A 17,289-nucleotide genomic window follows, 5' to 3' on the forward strand; every position below is an offset into this window, starting at 1 on the left:
TGTTAGAATCAGGAAAAATGGGCAAGTGTAAAGATTTGATCAAGTTTGACAAGGGCCAAATTGTGATGTCTAGACGACTGGATCAGAGAATCTCCAAAACTGCAGCTCTTGTGGGGTGTTCCCGGTCTGCAGTGGTCAGTATCTATCAAAAGTGGTCCTAGGAATGATCAGTGGTGAACCGGCGACAGGGTCATGGGCGGCCAAGGCTCACTGATGCCCATGGGGAGTGAAGGCTGGCCCGTGTGTTCCGTACCAACAGACGAGCTACTGTTGCTCAAATATCTGAAGAAGTTAATGCTGGTTCTGATAGAAAGGTGTCAGAATACACAGTGAATCACAGTTTGTTGTGTCTGGGGCTGCATAGCTGCAGACCAGTCAGGGTGCCCTTTCTTACCCCCGTGCACCACGAAAGCACCATCAATGTGCATGTGAGCATCAGAACTGGATCAAAGAGCAATGAAAGAAGTGTTGACCTGGCCTCCAAATTCCCCAGATCTCAATCCAATCAAGCATCTGTGGGATGTGCTGAACAAACAAATCTGATCCATGGAGGCCCCACCTCGCAATTTAGAGGACTTAAAGGATCTGCTGCTAACATCTTCGTGCCAGATACCAATGCACACCTCCAGGGATCTAATGGAGTCCATGCCTTGACGGGTCAGGACTGTTTTAGCAGCAAAATTGGCACCAACACAATATAGGGCAAGTGGTCATAATGTTATGGCTGGTCAGTGTACAGTGCTCTTTGATTTTGCTTATTTATAAACACTGATGCATTTACTAAGCACATTATATCCAGTGATTCTTTTATAATTCTATCTAATATAATAAAAGAATTATATATAATTATTTCTTAATCAAATAATTTTATAAGTACATATTCATATTAAATTTAGAGTCAATATGCATAATCTGCATAAATCTTTCTAGAGCTTTTTTGTTGGCTAGAACACAGTGCAAGTACAATTAAAGAAGTGTTTATATGTATTATATCATAGATTTAACATTTATTTCATAAAATTCTGCATATGCTGTATCTGCATCACACAACTGACTGTACATGACTGCAGAAAGGATATTGTTCATATCACACTCTTTGTGTGTGTTTAGAATAATTTATAATCACACTCTCTGGTGTCATCCAAATGAGGATGAGGTTCCCTTTTGAGTCTGGTTCCTCTCAAGGTTTCTTCCTCATACCATCTAAGGGAGCTTTTCCTTGCCACAGTCGCATCAGGCTCGCTCACTAGGGATGATTTTGTCTAACATCTAGGGCTTTTTGCACTATGTTTTTTGTTTCTTATGTTCTGTAAAGCTGCTTTGAGACAATGTTCACTGTTAAAAGCGCTATACAAAATAAAATCGAATTGAATTATTTAGTAAATGAAGTGAGTGTGATGTTATACACTCACTAGCAGAAGGATTGAGTATTGTCAAAGGCAGGAAAATGGCATTATGCCACAGCATTTAAAGTGCTTTTAAAAAATGATTTTAGACATTCACCATTTGAAGCAAAAATTCGGAATTTGATTCAAGATGCATGGTTCAAGATTCAAGAAGCTTTATTGTCATTTCAACCACATATAGCTGACGCAGTACATAGTGAAATGAAACGTTTCTCCAGTGATGGAAGTTTCATCCCCATAAATGTAACTATGACAAGAGTACACACGTTCTGTTCCTACTTTATTTAATCTGACTTTATTTAATATAATAATTAAAAATCATTAGATCACTTAAAAACATCACTCTTTATGTGAGATTTAAAGTCAATATATTATCACATTATACTACATCATTGTCATATTCTAATATACAATTCCTTATATCCTTCTTACAACCAGTTTCAAAATAAAATTAAATAAAAATACAGTACATTTTTATTTTCAGGATTCTTTGTATAGTCATTATCTTTCATTTGAGGTTTGTTAAAAAACATCTTCAAAATGCTATTTTATACGAAAACCTATTGCCAACAAAAAGCAAAAACTGCTCTAAACAATATAAAATAATGGTTAAGTTGCTAGTATCCAAATTGCCTAACTGTTGCTAGGCAGATTTGAGTGTATAAAGGCGCAGATGGCTGGTAGCCTTTCTGTAATTGGTCTAAATATATCTAGACTCCAGTTGGCTACTTGTTGCTAGGCAGATTTAAGTGTATAAGGGGGCCAGTCGCTGGTAGCCTTTCTGTGATTGGTCTAAATATATCTAGAATCCAATTGGCTACTTGTTGCTAGGCAGATTTGAGTGTATAATGTAATGTAGTAATTTTTAGGTCTTTCTCTGATGATTTAAATCCACTTCAGGAATTTAAAAATAATGCTGACACTTTCAAAAATATTTCTTGATTTAGCTTGTAATGGTAACGGTAATTACCAGATCACCCACCCCATGTGTCAGTCTGCACCAACTATAACGGTACACTGTGTGAACAGGAAGTTGCACTTGGGCAGCAGGTTGGACAGTGCTTGTCTGAGTCCAGGCATCAGGTCATTTTCAGTCCTTTTATCTCTCTCATTGTCTGTTCTCTCTGCCTCCATTGCAAACTCTACCTGCAGGAATTCGAGCATGTGCAGCTCCATCAGTGTTCCACAGCTGCGTAGCACCAACGTCTCAGTGAGTCTGCAGCCACGCAGTCGCAGCCAGCGCAGCCCAGCCAGTCGGTTAAGGCAGAGCAGACCAGGAGCAACCTCTCGCCCACCGAGCGTTAGCCTTTCCAGCCCTGCCCAACCGTCAGCCAGACCCAGCGCTGCCATCTGCTGCCGACTGAACCCCTCCAACTCCAGGTGTGTGAGGTGTGTTAGAGCATGTGGGCCAGGCGGAGCACAGCCCTTTAGTCCTGCCACCGTCACACGCAGCACATCACGCAGCTCCAGACGCCGGAGACGCTCCCATGAGCTTAGACTCTTTAGATGCTGGTCTGTGAATGATGGCACGTTGTCCAGAATTAGTGCTTCAATAACACAACTAGAGGAAGAGGTCTGAGATTCTTTCCCTGAGCCATTCTGGTCAGTTTGCACTGGTTTCAATGGATTCTGGGTAAAAAACCCAGATGGAAGTTCACAGCTGTGCAATTCTAGCACCTGTAAAGTAAACATGTACAATATTGTTATTATGGATGCCAAAAAAAAATCAAGTTAATAACAGTCTAAAAAATTCTGTTAAGGTTGACAGTCCAATCACAAACCTGATTAGATCACATAATTCCCACACTTTAGCTTGCAATTTAGAAAAGAAAATAATATGGGAATTATATTATTAACATTATTATTAGCCAAGCAACTTTTTACATGGCTAATGCTGGTGTAGTTTAGATTTAACCTTATACCCCTAATCTATACATTATTTTTATTAGTGCTTTAGTATTTATTGATCTAGAATGGACGATGTGCTATGCTTAAATCTGTATAATATAATATATATAATATCCAACTTTCTGACCCAGTGGTTATCACCTGTAAACTAGGAGGTAATAAGGAGCAGCTGTGCAGGCCACGCAGGTCTGTGTGAGTGAGAGTGAGTCGGCGGAGCCGAGGGCATTTGGAGCTCAGAGTCTGCAGCCATGGCTCCGAGAGAAAAGATCCCCCACGTGAACTCTGCAGCAACCCACGCAGGTGTAGAGAACATACACCACGTCCCAGATACTGCCGCAGTAACGTCCAGAGCATCCGTGAGGTCACCTAACACAACCACACACACCAATACAAATATTAATGTAAAACTTACTGTAAGAACATTTTAAACTACTACAGAGAGTTAAATTGTTTGGAAAAAGGAAATTTCTAGAAGATCCTGCGTTTTTTTCCCTCTTCAGGAGAGATTTTTCTTTTCACATTGTGTCTGCTTTAGGATCTTCAAGATCTTGGATCTAATGACATTTGAACTTGGTCTTGCTCTTGTTGACCAAGAAGCAGTTCCTTCTTATAGAAAGAAATCACTAATCACTTGTGCAGTTTCAAACGAAGTCAACTAGTTAAAGTAAAGGCTTGGCCTCGAAAAGTATTTGATGGTTTCCAGTCTCACTTTCATTTGGACTTGATTTTGGCGTGTCCTCCCTTGGTCCTCATTCGATCACGGCTAGTCCTGGTCTTTGGATTTGACAATGGCTGTGGGTTTTAACCACTATTTTAGCCAAGAAAGCATTTATATATATTTAAAGCTTAATATATTATATACCTACCTGTAAATATAATATCAATGAGACACAAACCCACTCATAGAGTCATTCAATCATTAATTCTCTTGAATCCTGAAGGACATTTGAACGTGTGTAAGAACGAAAATAAAACTTTGTAACTCAAACATTGTTTAGGTATCAAAATGACAAGCATAAGACACATGGAAGGAGAAGAGAGCATCCTACCCGTTTCCACGTGGAAAGGTCCACAGTTCTCCAGAGTCTCTGGTCTTTTATTAAAGCGCTCCACCGCTTACACACCCTACACATCAAAATAATCAATTAGAGTCACTCTCAAATTTCACAAACCTTAGAAAGCTCTGTTTATTATATTCATCGCTACTTCCGGTTGTTGCACCTGAGCATTATAACGTTCTAGTCTTTAGACTCATCCAATGTACTGATAAGACAGCCGTATACATAAATGTTTACGAAGAATTTCTTTTCACCTTGCATTGCGAACGAGTTCTTGGACAGGTAAGTAGGATAAAATTTCAATTAAAATATTTTCAGGGAAATATTCCAGAGTGCAAGTTCTCACGGCGGCCATTTTAGTAAACAAAACCCTACGCGACCGGAAGTACACTATATGGCAGAAGCAGAGTACTAAATATATATTTTTTTAGGTAATAACGAATTTAGAATTTTTACAGTTTAATAATTTTCTTTTATCTAAAAAGAATAGACAACCAAATGTAAATGTGATCACAGTGGCACTCGATGAAATCTTTCAACTATCGCATTAACGAATAAAAACTTTTACAAAGCTGTCCAGCGCATGCGCACTTTGATCAACAGTACCGCCGATCGACAAACTATTCCCTACCGGAAATGAGTTATGGGTATGCGATGTAGATCAACTCTAGCGCGCCGCTGGTTTCGTTCTTCTTGTGTTGACGGTGCGAGACATATACGGAGGAGTCTCTGACGTTCCGAGGGTTTTTTTTTTAATGTAGACACAATGGCCGGAATTAAAGGTGAGTACGTGATTTAATATTTGCGATCACGTGCATTATTGATTAGATTTAATTGTTGATTAAAGCATGGAGGATCTGAGAGGGGATTGTTGAATGAAGCTTGTTAGCTTGGTTGCTACGTTGCCACGGCCGGCTAACGTTGCTACGCTACACGAGCCAGTGGCATTACTATGTAATAATAAAGTATGCTTTTTTTTTTTTTTTTAAAAATAACATTTTTTGTTCTTATAGTATAGCTAACATGTTATATTTTATTAAGATGTTATTTCTGCAAACTAACCCGAAAACCTTTATAATTAGCGCACTTATATGCGCCTAATTATTAGCTAATTAGCTCACATTATTAGTTTATTAGGTTGCCTGAGCCTTGTATTAAGGGTTATTAATAAATGGGCGATTACCAGGTTAATATAAACTAATAATCTGGATGTATAATCATCTGGGACTTATCTGGGCAATATAATGTATGTAAAAGCAAAGTATTTTCGCTGTTTCTGTGGTTCATGATTTCTATAATATAAATGAATGTAACGCAGTTCGGCATTTTCCGTCAAGTCAGTGGACATTCCGGAAGTAGCCGATCTGACAGACGCTGGCATAATTGTCCAGACTCTGTGAAAATTTTTGTACGAAAAGAAATGGATTGGTAAATTGGAAAAGAAATGTCTTATGGGTTAAGATAAACTGCACAACAATGATTTAAATGACAATTCATACTTTAGATGTAAAATTATAGCAGACAAATACAATTAGACTTGAGTGATGGAAACTTCTTATGGGTCACCATTCAGAAAATGTCAGGACTTGCGACAGAATGCTTGCCTTATTATCTCCCATGGAATATGAACAAATCCCACTTTTAGAAAAGTGATGTACTCACGGATGCATGTAATGGAGCTCGAGAAAACAAACACATTTGCAGATAATTGCATTTTAAGATTTCTTTGATATAAATATTATAATAACACTATACTGTGCTCTCTATATAAAAAAGGTCCATTAAATAGTCAACGTTTCCTTCCATATGGAAATAACGAGTGTCATTCAAGCAGTTTGTTAATGTCTACTGAGACTAAATCTACTGAGGTTGAATTAAATTCCAGCAAACTGCTTTAAAGTAAAAAGAAAAAAAAGAAAAAAAAGGAATACATAACCATAACACCAGTTTATATTTCAAACACCGCCGGGAGCTTTCGTCTGCGTCAATGGTAATTTCAGGGTGACTTGCTGCAGAATCATGTGGTGAATCATGTGAATGCTAAACCCACATCACTCCATGAACAGTGCAATGTTTCTCAGCTCTGTTGTACACGTCATGTCGTACTACACCCACATTTCCCTTGGAGATCAATAAATCCCATCCCTACATCGAGTGATCACAGCAGGGGATAATTAGCTGATTAACTAAATTAGGGTGTATCTGAGCAGAGAAAATACTGGACTGGACTCCTCTGCATTCAAGTACAGATGGATATAAACAAATGAAGAGTTAAGAGAATGTATACAATATTTTTTAGTACCAATATCCAACATTTGCTGAAGATCTGCTTGCTCACATGAGTAGTGCGTGTTTAAGATCCTTAGAAATGTACAATTAGGTCATTTGGCTTACAAATTACAAGCTTTCAATTGTCTCAAGGTGTAATTTAATGGTCAGCTACCACACCCTATCCTTTACTTATAGGCTATCTGAATAAAAACTGCATTTCGTTTCCTTGTACTTGTACATGTGTAATGACAATAAGGTTTAATCTAAGTAAACTGATGAAATGACACAACAGCACAAGACTTTACTGAATAAATGTTTTATTAAATATGCACTCTTTGGATAAAGATTTCTTGTGTAAGCCTCTATTCATTTAAAGTCAGAACCATTTTGAGAAAACAAAAGCATGAGAATGTCTCATGAAATGATATGAGAGTAAATGGCTGATAAACATCCCTTTTGTAACCCACAAGAGTTCCGGGCATCTTTTAAAATGACTCATTACACCATATAAGGAAACGTCTATATGGACTAAAACATTTGTGTTTATATTGGAGCCTAGCTTTGCTCATTGATGAGAATTTCAATAGTAAAGTCAGAGAGATGCATTTGATTCTTCTTCTGATTTGGTCTCTAATGGATTTACCTCAAATGCACAAATGTTGCACATTTATTCTGCGAACATCACTAAGGCTGATTCACGGTTTGTCAGAAAGCCTAAAAGTGACTTCTGGAATCCAAGAATGAGGCTTGAGGGATATAACTGTATTACAGTACCACTAAATCCAGTGATTATATTATTAGACTCTTATCAAGACCTGACCAGACCACAGTTGAACATCAGAGTACACTTATCATGCAAAAATAATCCGTCATATTAGTCAGCACGTGGAACGATTTGTGCAGGTGAATATTCCCCAATATTAAATATCCGACACTGCCTGGAAGCCTCGCCCTCTTCGTCCATCTCCACAAACTCCCAGTTATAAGGCCACATGGCTGGTAATATTATTCCTGTACTTGAATTGGTGGAAATGCTTCTTGTCCTGTGTGTGATATCATGGTAGTAAACAGGAAGTTATTCAAACAACACTTCATGCTCGATTCAAGCAACGATTCATTTCCAACGTACATGCACAAAACAACAGCAACATTCGAAATAACTCAATCTGAATATCTATAAGACTAATCATACACGTGTGGTCCGACTTTTCTTCAGTTCCCCGCTCACAGCTTTAGCTCCTGTCTGCAATTTAAAAAGTGAACGTGTGAAAACGTCCTTTCTAGCTCTTTAGCCTCTGGTTACATGGTCTTCCTTCATGAAACAGCTGTTCATTTACAGTCCAATGGGAAACAGTTACAATTGTATAATTACACCCTGGAGAAAAAAATGAGACGGAAAAAATTATTATTGAATAATTATCTGTCTATTTCCTCTTTATGTCCAGCCCTGATCAGCCTCTCCTTCGGTGGAGCCATTGGCCTCATGTTTCTGATGCTTGGCTGTGCCTTGCCTGTGTATAAGTGAGTATAAATATATAACTTTAACTTGGGAGTTATATTTAATGCATTTTCAATACTACTTGTTTACACAGCAAAGCATTCAGAAGTACAAAAGAATAGTAACAATAATGCTTTGGGAGGGTTTATTAATCATGCTTCTCTTAATAAATGGCATCAAGGTGACAGCACAGTGATGAATTGTGGCTGATAATTATTATGTGTGTGTGTGTGTTTCAATAGTGAATACTGGCCACTCTTTCTTCTCTTCTTCTACATCCTGTCTCCTATCCCGTACTGCACTTCTCGTCGCGTGGTGGATGACACAGATTCGGCTAGTAACGCCTGCAAAGAACTGGCCATTTTCCTCACCACAGGGATCGTTGTGTCTGCCTTTGGCCTGCCCATCATATTCGCACGCGCTAGTGTGGTAAACATCGCTTTTCTACGTTTGAAGCATGTTTTGTTCCAATATCTGTGCGATAAGTCTCCCCACATGTCACTACTGCTCGTGCCAGGCATATACCAATGACTGGTTACATGATAGAAGTGCACTAAAGCATTATCCCAAATGCAACATGCCACCGCCACTTTGTGCAGTTCGTTCTGGAAGAAGTTCTACTTTATAACACGTTCTTCTTTATTCGTTATATTTAATGTCACAGAGCGTCTGTGAAATATGTTATCACTAGTGTCATGACCATTACCTGATAAGACTGATGAAGGTATGACTATTCATGAGCCTCAAGTGTGTTTGTTGAGTAAATCATGAATCCTTGTGTCTACAGATCGCCTGGGGGGCCTGCGCTCTCGTCCTGACAGGAAACATTGTCATTTTCGGCACCATCCTCGGCTTCTTCCTCGTCTTCGGGTCGAACGACGACTTCAGCTGGCAGCAGTGGTGAAGCGGAGAACTGTTTTTATCAAGCTACATTGTTACCATGGCTATTGTCGTGGTTCCTATTGTCGTCTTTATTATTTATAGTGACTGGCCATCCGTATTAAGAGGAAATCAGTGCAATAAGTTGTCACTGGGATCGGTTTGACCTCAGAAAGCTATTGTTTTTGCCGTTTATTTCGTGCATTAGCGAGGGTTATAGGGTTTTTTTTCCTGCACGCATGATCAACGCTTCTCTACAGAATGTAGAATGTAAAATGCCATAAAAAAAAAAAGAAGCTAATATGGATAGATAATTCTCTTTCTGAAGTCTGTGGTTACAACTAATCACAGGCTTGATCATTTGGAGCACATCCTTTAGCTTTAGCCTTTAGCTTGGTGAATCTGCTGTGTAATATATTTTTTTTAAGTTAACTGCTTTTCATGTAATATGGGTTTTAGTTGCGACTTATTCACGTACAATGCACTGTCTGCTTTCATCATTACATTATAAAAACCAAACGCCAGAGCCATTCACTGCTGTCTAACGTATAACCTCGCAATTTATTGATGATACCCTGAACAATGCTCTACATATATGCGTACATGTCACAGCCAGCTCTCTTAAAGGATTGGTTATGATAAAAGTCTAGTCAAATAAGACATACTTGTGTACAAGAGCTACAAAGCTCGCTTTGCTAACAAGTATCTGAGCCCTGACTAGCATCATGCTAACTGTATTCTGAAATCCTTGCATTCGCTTCAAACGGCGTCATTAGCACATAGGCTACCTCATATAAGCCTGTTACAAATTTTTCAACTGTGAGTTAGTTTTGTGTCAGCACCCTATAAGCAAGTCTGTGTAAAATTAATACTGAGGTAAAAAAAAAAAAAAAACCCAGGTTATTTCACTACACAGATAGCTATTGATGCTAGCCTGAATGTTAGAGAAATATAGCATCATGCTAACTGTTATCTGAAATCATAAATCGCTTCAAAAAGCATCATGTAGTATTATTAGCTCATAAACTATTTCATATAGTTGTAAAGTGAGTGTATTTACAAATTTAAACATATAAATAAGAGTAAGTGATTCTGTCTCAAAATGGCTGCCACTTTTATTTTCTGTTTAATGTTCTGTTAGCACTGAGGTAAAAAAAAAAGAAAAAAAAATAGTGAGGTAAACTAAGTGATTAGCCTGATGCTTATTATTCTAGTGTAAATGTTTGTACTGGAGCTGTGAGAAATATAAACATCTATGCGAACTGTACTCTTAAAATATCCAACACTGGCTTCAAACAGCATCGTATAGTAGCATTAGCACATACACTATTCAATATAGTTGTAACGTGAGTCTGTATTTAACAAATTAAAACTCATAAATAAGAGTCAATGATTCAATTTCAACATGGCTGCCGCTCTGCCTCTTTTTCATCACTGAGGTAATTTTGTGTCATGCGGTGTCTGCACCATAAACCCAAGGGAAAAAAATCGTAATGATTTCACCACACAGTTAGCTTGAAGCTAATCATTTTGTCTAAACGTCACGTACACTGGAGCTGTGAGATAGATTAGCATTCCGCTAACTATTCCGAAATCATCATGCGCTCAATTCAAACTCCATCATCTAGCAGCATTAGCACTTCCATATAATTGAAAAAGGCAGTCTGTATTTACTAATTAAAATAGTAAATAATCGTGTTTCAAAATGTCTACCACGCCAAATCCGTTTAAAAATAAAGTACACGGTTAGCATAATGCTAATAATTCAATGTTAGAGCTGATTTAGCGTTCTGCTAACTGTATCCTGAAATAAATACACACTTGCTTTAAACAGAAAGAAGAGTTTTAAATCATGAAAATGTCAGAGGTAAACATGATGATTTCAGCAAACCATTAGCTTTAGTCTAATCTTTCTTCATAAGCATTTATTACTTGTTAGCTTTATTAGCCTTGTAGCTCTTGTGTGTATAATTTGGACACAACATGGCTTCGCTTACTCAGTTATTGAAGTTGTGTGATTTTTTTTTTTCTCCGAAAACCTTTAGCACTGGTATTTGTTACATGTTTATCCCCCCCCCCCCCCCACACACACACATTATTTATTTCTTCCTCTCTTATTGTACTGTTTAGCTGTAACCATGTAAGAACATGACTGACTACTGAAGTTTTAAATTATTTTCATGTATTTATCAATCATTTGTCCTCCATTAAGTTTGAGTGTCACATTTCATATATTCGCCAAAGGTTACTTTAATTCAACAAGTCACTGATGTGTCGCTTGTAATTTGTCTCTTGTGAGCGTTCATTTTATTTTCTTCTTCTTATTTTTTTTTCAGTCTCAGATTTTTTAAAATCAAGATGAAGGATAAGACTATCATCTAAAGTCGGGAAGAAAAACACGCATTTCTAGTTAATCCAAAGCACGGTAAATGTTTCATTTGAAATACTTTGCTTGTTTAAACCTAGGTTTCATCTAGATGTCATAAGCTGCTTATAATTAAAAACATTGTGGTCATTGTTTTTTTTTTTTTTTTCTTTTTAATTTTCTTTATAAATAAATGCCATTTTTTAAGCAAAATCTCAACTTTTCTTGTTGTAGAAAACAAATAAAAATGACTTGATTTTTTTTTATTTTTTTAAAGCTGCCTTTAGAGGTCGAAGCTAACTCTCCAGGGTCTTTCGGTCCATTCTTCACTCCCAAATACAAGAACCTCATCATATCTTGTGCTCTATATTGAGCTGTGTGTCACCAGCATGTTTAACATCTTTATACTGAAACAATTTTGATGTGTTTCCTGATTCTGGTGCCGTTTGCATAGAAATGAAATTGGGCTTGAGTCCTGATGGGAGTTTTTAAGGTGCAAGAGAATGTGCAGCAGAACGCTAAGTCCCCCATGACATGTACCTGCTAGCTACAACACGCCTGTGCTGTTAACGCAATGCCACTCGCTAGCTATATAAAACTTTCAGATTATCTTCAGGCATTCTGTGAGAGAATTTCATGTCCTGAGGCAACCACAGTGCCATCTGGAGCTTGCTCTTTTGCCCTCCCATTAAAAAGTGTGAGTGAGTGAAGCAGAGAAAGGAGATAGAAAAAGATAGAAAGCAGTGCAGGGTGATGAGGAGATTTTTTCGAGTGCAGAGAGATGAAGATTACAGTCAGATCCAGTATCTTACAGCCAAGTGCAGCCGTCTGGCACAAGAGAAAGGTAAGACAGAGCCGTATATCATTCTATAGTCTCTTATTTATCCACAATTATCAATCTGTAATCATGACATGATTAACAGGGGCTGAATGAAGAGAATGTGTAATAGGCTTTTAGCTGTTAGTGATCGTTTACAAAATGCTAGCTCTTACAGCTTAAATGAAGGGGAAACATACTAAATGAATAAAACGTGGTGACAGAAACACGCGTGTCAGCGCTAAACAACATTATCTGAATGTATAGTTATGTAGAACAAGTATTAATTAGACTTTATGGTATTGTAATGCTAAGCAATAAACAGTGCAGTGTTTATTATAAAGTTAAAGTAATGCTAATTACTAATGCTAATTCAGGGATAATGCTAATTAACATGCTGAAGAACAAACAGAAAGGAAAACACTAACAAGATTGAGAAAAGGATATGTTTAAACAACTTTAGAGGAGGTTTTCTAAGTATATATTATAATTTTCATGACAAATGTGCTAAATCTGCTAAGCACACCGTGCTAATTAAAAAGAAATCCATCCTCCGTTAGCTGTAAGATATAAGTGAAGTCTATCTTCATTGTTTTCTTGTAAACAAGGCATGACTCAGGTGTTGAAAAGGGCCTTTTATTTAGGCTAAAACTGTGTAGCTGTATCTTCAGGGGAAGTTTTGACATTTGAATAAGAACTATTTAGATTTTAAATGGTATGTGGTATTTAACTGTTTTGAAGTGCGTGTACATGTGTGTGCCTCAAAGGCAGAAAGCTGTTGCATAAAATATCATGAGGCTGACGCTTTTGACAGAACAAACAGACGCTCCTTACCAGCCAAAAAATGTTAACCCTTTTATACCTTCCACTGATACCAGATACACCGCTACATCTTTCTAGAATCTGTACAGCACAGTTCTGGTCACTTGTCTAATTAGCTATTTATTTATTTAGATATTTATCTGACAAAAAGATTGATAAAAATCTTAATCTTATTCAATGGTGCCAATATTTCTAACAAGGCAATATCGTAGCAGATAGAGAGAATAAATAAGAAGGCAAATGATTGGATATAATGTGCACTTGTGTTTCAAGTCAGCCCACAGATTCTTAGCTGGATTTGGTCATCTTTTGGTTTAAGTCGTTCCTTTGTTGAATTGGACAGATCTCTGTCTTGCTAGAGACTGAAATTCCTTTTCATCTTCAGCTTGCTAGCAGACACCTGAAGGTTTTGCACTAAATGTAGCTAGTCATGATTCTCTTCAACTTGATATAAGCCTCAGTTCTGCCTAAAAACAAGCCGATGCTACCACCACCATGCTGCACTGGGGCCTGTATGGTGTTCTTTTGGCTTTTTTGGTTGTTGTTGCACCAAAATATATCTTATGGTACACATTCTGCAACATGATTCGGTTTTTTTTTGTCTGTCTATTCCCCCTACCTCTGAGCCCAGACATGTGAAGAATATAAGACACTGTTGTCACATGTAGAGCAATCGGTAATCGTCGGATATTCCTGCAGCTCCTTTAATGTTACCTCTTATGTACTCCTCTTAGCAGCCTTCTTGGTAAGTTTTTGTCTTGTCCTTGGTGCTCCATTTTCTCTATTTGTTGAAAGCTTTCACGGTACATCTAAAGCCCCTCTCCTGATCGATATCTTTCTACAAGTCTACAAGTTTGTAAGCTCTTTGCAAACCATGCAGTCGGATAAAACCGAGCCATGAAGAAAACCTTACAGCTGGTCTTTATTTGGTATTTAATCCAAATAATTTATAGAATGACAGCTGTTACTTTTAAACCTGACATTAAATATAATTGGTGATGAACAGTCTATTCTGAACACAGCCCCATCCTCAGTTATAAAATGGTGCTCTTTTTCTATTATCCCCTAAAATGTTTCTGATTGTTTTTCACTTAATTTTTATATACCCACAAGGCAAAACATTATGACCACCTGCCTAATATTGTGTTGGTCCTCCTTTTGCTGCCAAAACAGCCCTGACCCATCATGCACTGTGTATTCTGACACCTTTCTATCAGAACCAGCATTAACTTTTAAGCAATTTGAGCAACACTGGCTTGTCTGTTGGATCGGATCACACGGGCCAGCCTTCGCTTCCCACGTGCATCAGTGAGCCTTGGCCGCCCATGACTCTGTCACCGGTTCACCACTGTTCCTTCCTTGGACCACTTTTCATTGATACTGACCACTGCAGACCAGGAACACCCCACAAGAGCTGCAGTTTTGGAGATGCTCTGATCCAGTCGTCTATCCATCACAATTTGGCCCTTCATCAAACTCGCTCAAATCCTTACGCCTGTCCATTTTTCCTGCTTCTAATATCAACTTTGAGGACAAAATGTTGACTTGCTGCCTAATATATCCCACCCACTAACAGGTGCCATGATGAGGAGATCATCAGTGTTATTCACTTCACCTCTCACTGCTCATAATGTAATGCCTGACTGGTGTATGTCAGGCATTAAAATAAAAGACTTATCCTGCATATCTTAGAAGCCACCTATCATGTGTTTCCTTAGATTAGTACAGCCATAAAGGAGAATCAATGATTTTCCAGGTCATACCCTGAAGGATGTTGGATCAAGAAATCAAGAAAAATTCTAGTAGCACAATTAGTGTTTAATTTCTTTGGTTAAATAAGACACCACGTGATTGTGAAATTTCATTGGTTTTTAATTGTATGATTCTTAAATGTTTCTCACTTATATTATGTGTACAAGATTGTGTTATAAGGAGTGTGTAAGTGTTTGAACAGAGAACAATTTTGTATGTTTGTGTGTGTGTAGCCGCATTGGAAAGAGAGTGTGTGCTATCCAGAGAGCGAGTGCGGGTCCTGCAGGTAGATTTGGAAACTGTGTGTTTGCAGCTCCATCAGAAAGAACACACCATCCAGGAGCTTGTTCAAAAACTCCAATACCAACAGGTACCTTCTTTGAAATACTGTGACGTATTAATAATTTTTATACGCATTCACAGCCTCCTAATATGTTTCTAACGCAACACAATATGCAACAAGACCTGTAAAAGCCAAAAGTTTAATAAGACTGATGCGTGGGACAGATATGTATGTGAAGAGCGTCACTGCTGTGTTTGGACTTGTTCTACCTAATAAATGTAGGCAGTTTGAGATTCATATCTAGAGGCATCTTTTAAAAAAAAGCCAGCTCTCATTATCTGTGTGTTTAATAACATTAAATAGCTACACAAAGTGAACCTTCCTGCTTTTGTCCTTTGTTTTATGCAACATGATGAGAAATGAATGATGGTAATAAAAAGACAGACTATATTTTATTATATGAGTGTGTTCCTGTGGAATGCAGTGTGTGTTGTGTTCTGTATAATTTGCATATAACTGAACGTGTGTATTGTTTTAAAAGGTTTGATCAGTTAACTAAAGTATATAATGTGTGTATTCTTTTTATACTTTATACTTTACATGCGGAAATGTAGACATTTTCTATTATATGTAAATATAGTTCTGAAAACTGCAGTGTGTGTGTGTGTGTGTGTGTGTTTACATGTGTAGCGTGTTGTGAGCACAAGTGATGCGGCACTGTTAACTGTTCACCTGGAGTCGATAAACTCAGAACTGCAATACCTTCAGTCCACTGAGAAGCAGTTAATAGGCTTTGTGGAAGAGCTCCACCAGGAGACCCAGCAAGCTACCAAAAAGTCAGAGGGCCTAGAGGCGCAGCTCCATCAGGAGGCCCAGCTCCATGCTAAGCATAGAGAAGATCTGGAGAAAGAGCTCAAGAGGTACCAGTGTTCATTTTAATATTACAATTACTGTAATTTCTGCGTAAACAGTTAATCTGTCTGCATCTACGTTATTGAGTATATACTACTGAATTTATGTGTGTTTTCGTGAGTATGTATTTGTACAGAATACACCTACTATGTTGTCTGTTATCTTATGCTGATTGGTCAGTAAGTCACATGACCTACAGGAGCTGCAGAAGGCCCACGAGGCATTGCAGCAGGAGCTAAGCGAGCAGAACAGTGCCCACCAGAAGACAGTGATGGAACTGCAGCGTGAAAATACAGTCAGCGTACACAAACTCAAAGAGATGGCCGAGCAGGTTGAGTGGTTGTGTGAACAACAACGCAACTGGATATGTTGCATCAAAAGGTGTGTGTGTGTGTGAATATGTAAATAATGATGAAATATGTGTTGCTCTTATTAGTAACTGATATTTAGCGTGTGTAGGTTTAAGGACTGCCTGAATGATGAGAAGGAGGCCCTGGTTCTGCAGGTGAACAGGTTACAGGAAGAATTGCTGGATCTTAGAAAGAATACAAAATCTGAGGCGATCAGTAAAGAAAATACACTGCCCATAATGCATTGCAGCAGGTAAAACACAAGCAATTATTCAAATGTATAGGAACTGAGAAGTGAAGTGTGAGAATATATGTTTTAAAATATTTCCTCTAGATGGGATGTAGATGCTATGCTGGATCTGCAGGTCGAGGCAGACAAGTGGAAAGAAAGATACCAGGAACTTTTTAGCAAATACACATCACACCAGGTACACACACACACACACACACACACACACACAAATAATATTCCTATAACTCATATTTTATAAATATTATCATTCACCTTCATGCAAGACACAAAATAAGTTGTAAAGTTTTAAAATATAAAATATTTGCTTTTCAGGTGGATTGTCATGAGGATGGATACCTAAAACCACCTTGATGAAGACTGACATCATGCACTATATCAAAGTGACTACTGCACATGGGAAAATCCCAAACTAGTGACCTTTAATAAAACAATTTCTGCACATTTATATACACCACTTTTGTATTTCTTTCTCCTTTGGATATATGGCATATATTTTCCCAGTAGGTTAATTCCCCCAGTGTTTTATTATTTGACACAGAACAGATAAATTAGCCAATTCACACAATTTAACATAACATACTTGCATACTTCACTACTTAACAAACTTCACACATTTCACTTTTATATACTTCATTACCTTGTCATCACTTCATAGCATTATGTGTCTCGGTGCGTTACACAATTCATTGTATGCTTTGCTACATAACCCTAGTAA

The 17,289-nt window shown here is 37.8% G+C and overlaps 3 protein-coding genes across 3 annotated transcripts; 2 read left to right on the forward strand and 1 right to left on the reverse strand.

Moving 5' to 3' along the window:
- Positions 1–1,559: 1,559 nt before the first annotated feature.
- Positions 1,560–4,859, reverse strand: LOC131370120 (F-box/LRR-repeat protein 12-like). Its single transcript, XM_058417221.1, has 4 exons — positions 4,627–4,859; positions 4,364–4,439; positions 3,456–3,680; positions 1,560–3,083 (listed from the first exon to the last, which is right to left on the reverse strand). The coding sequence occupies exons 1-4, from the start codon at positions 4,725–4,727 to the stop codon at positions 2,397–2,399; spliced, it is 1,089 nt and encodes a 362-aa protein (XP_058273204.1). The 5' UTR covers positions 4,728–4,859; the 3' UTR covers positions 1,560–2,396.
- Positions 4,860–5,019: 160 nt separating this feature from the next.
- Positions 5,020–10,882, forward strand: leprotl1 (leptin receptor overlapping transcript like 1). The gene is made up of 4 exons (XM_058417247.1): positions 5,020–5,154; positions 8,089–8,164; positions 8,384–8,570; positions 8,929–10,882. The coding sequence occupies exons 1-4, from the start codon at positions 5,139–5,141 to the stop codon at positions 9,043–9,045; spliced, it is 396 nt and encodes a 131-aa protein (XP_058273230.1). The 5' UTR covers positions 5,020–5,138; the 3' UTR covers positions 9,046–10,882.
- A 921-nt stretch (positions 10,883–11,803) lies between these two features.
- Positions 11,804–17,271, forward strand: LOC131370129 (hyaluronan-mediated motility receptor). The gene is made up of 7 exons (XM_058417234.1): positions 11,804–12,229; positions 15,010–15,146; positions 15,750–15,979; positions 16,152–16,352; positions 16,431–16,574; positions 16,656–16,749; positions 16,887–17,271. The coding sequence occupies exons 1-7, from the start codon at positions 12,139–12,141 to the stop codon at positions 16,923–16,925; spliced, it is 936 nt and encodes a 311-aa protein (XP_058273217.1). The 5' UTR covers positions 11,804–12,138; the 3' UTR covers positions 16,926–17,271.
- The last annotated feature ends 18 nt before the right edge of the window (positions 17,272–17,289 follow it).

The sequence above is a fragment of the Hemibagrus wyckioides genome, linkage group LG02 (assembly GCF_019097595.1).
Source record: "Hemibagrus wyckioides isolate EC202008001 linkage group LG02, SWU_Hwy_1.0, whole genome shotgun sequence".
Lineage (NCBI taxonomy): Eukaryota > Metazoa > Chordata > Actinopteri > Siluriformes > Bagridae > Hemibagrus > Hemibagrus wyckioides.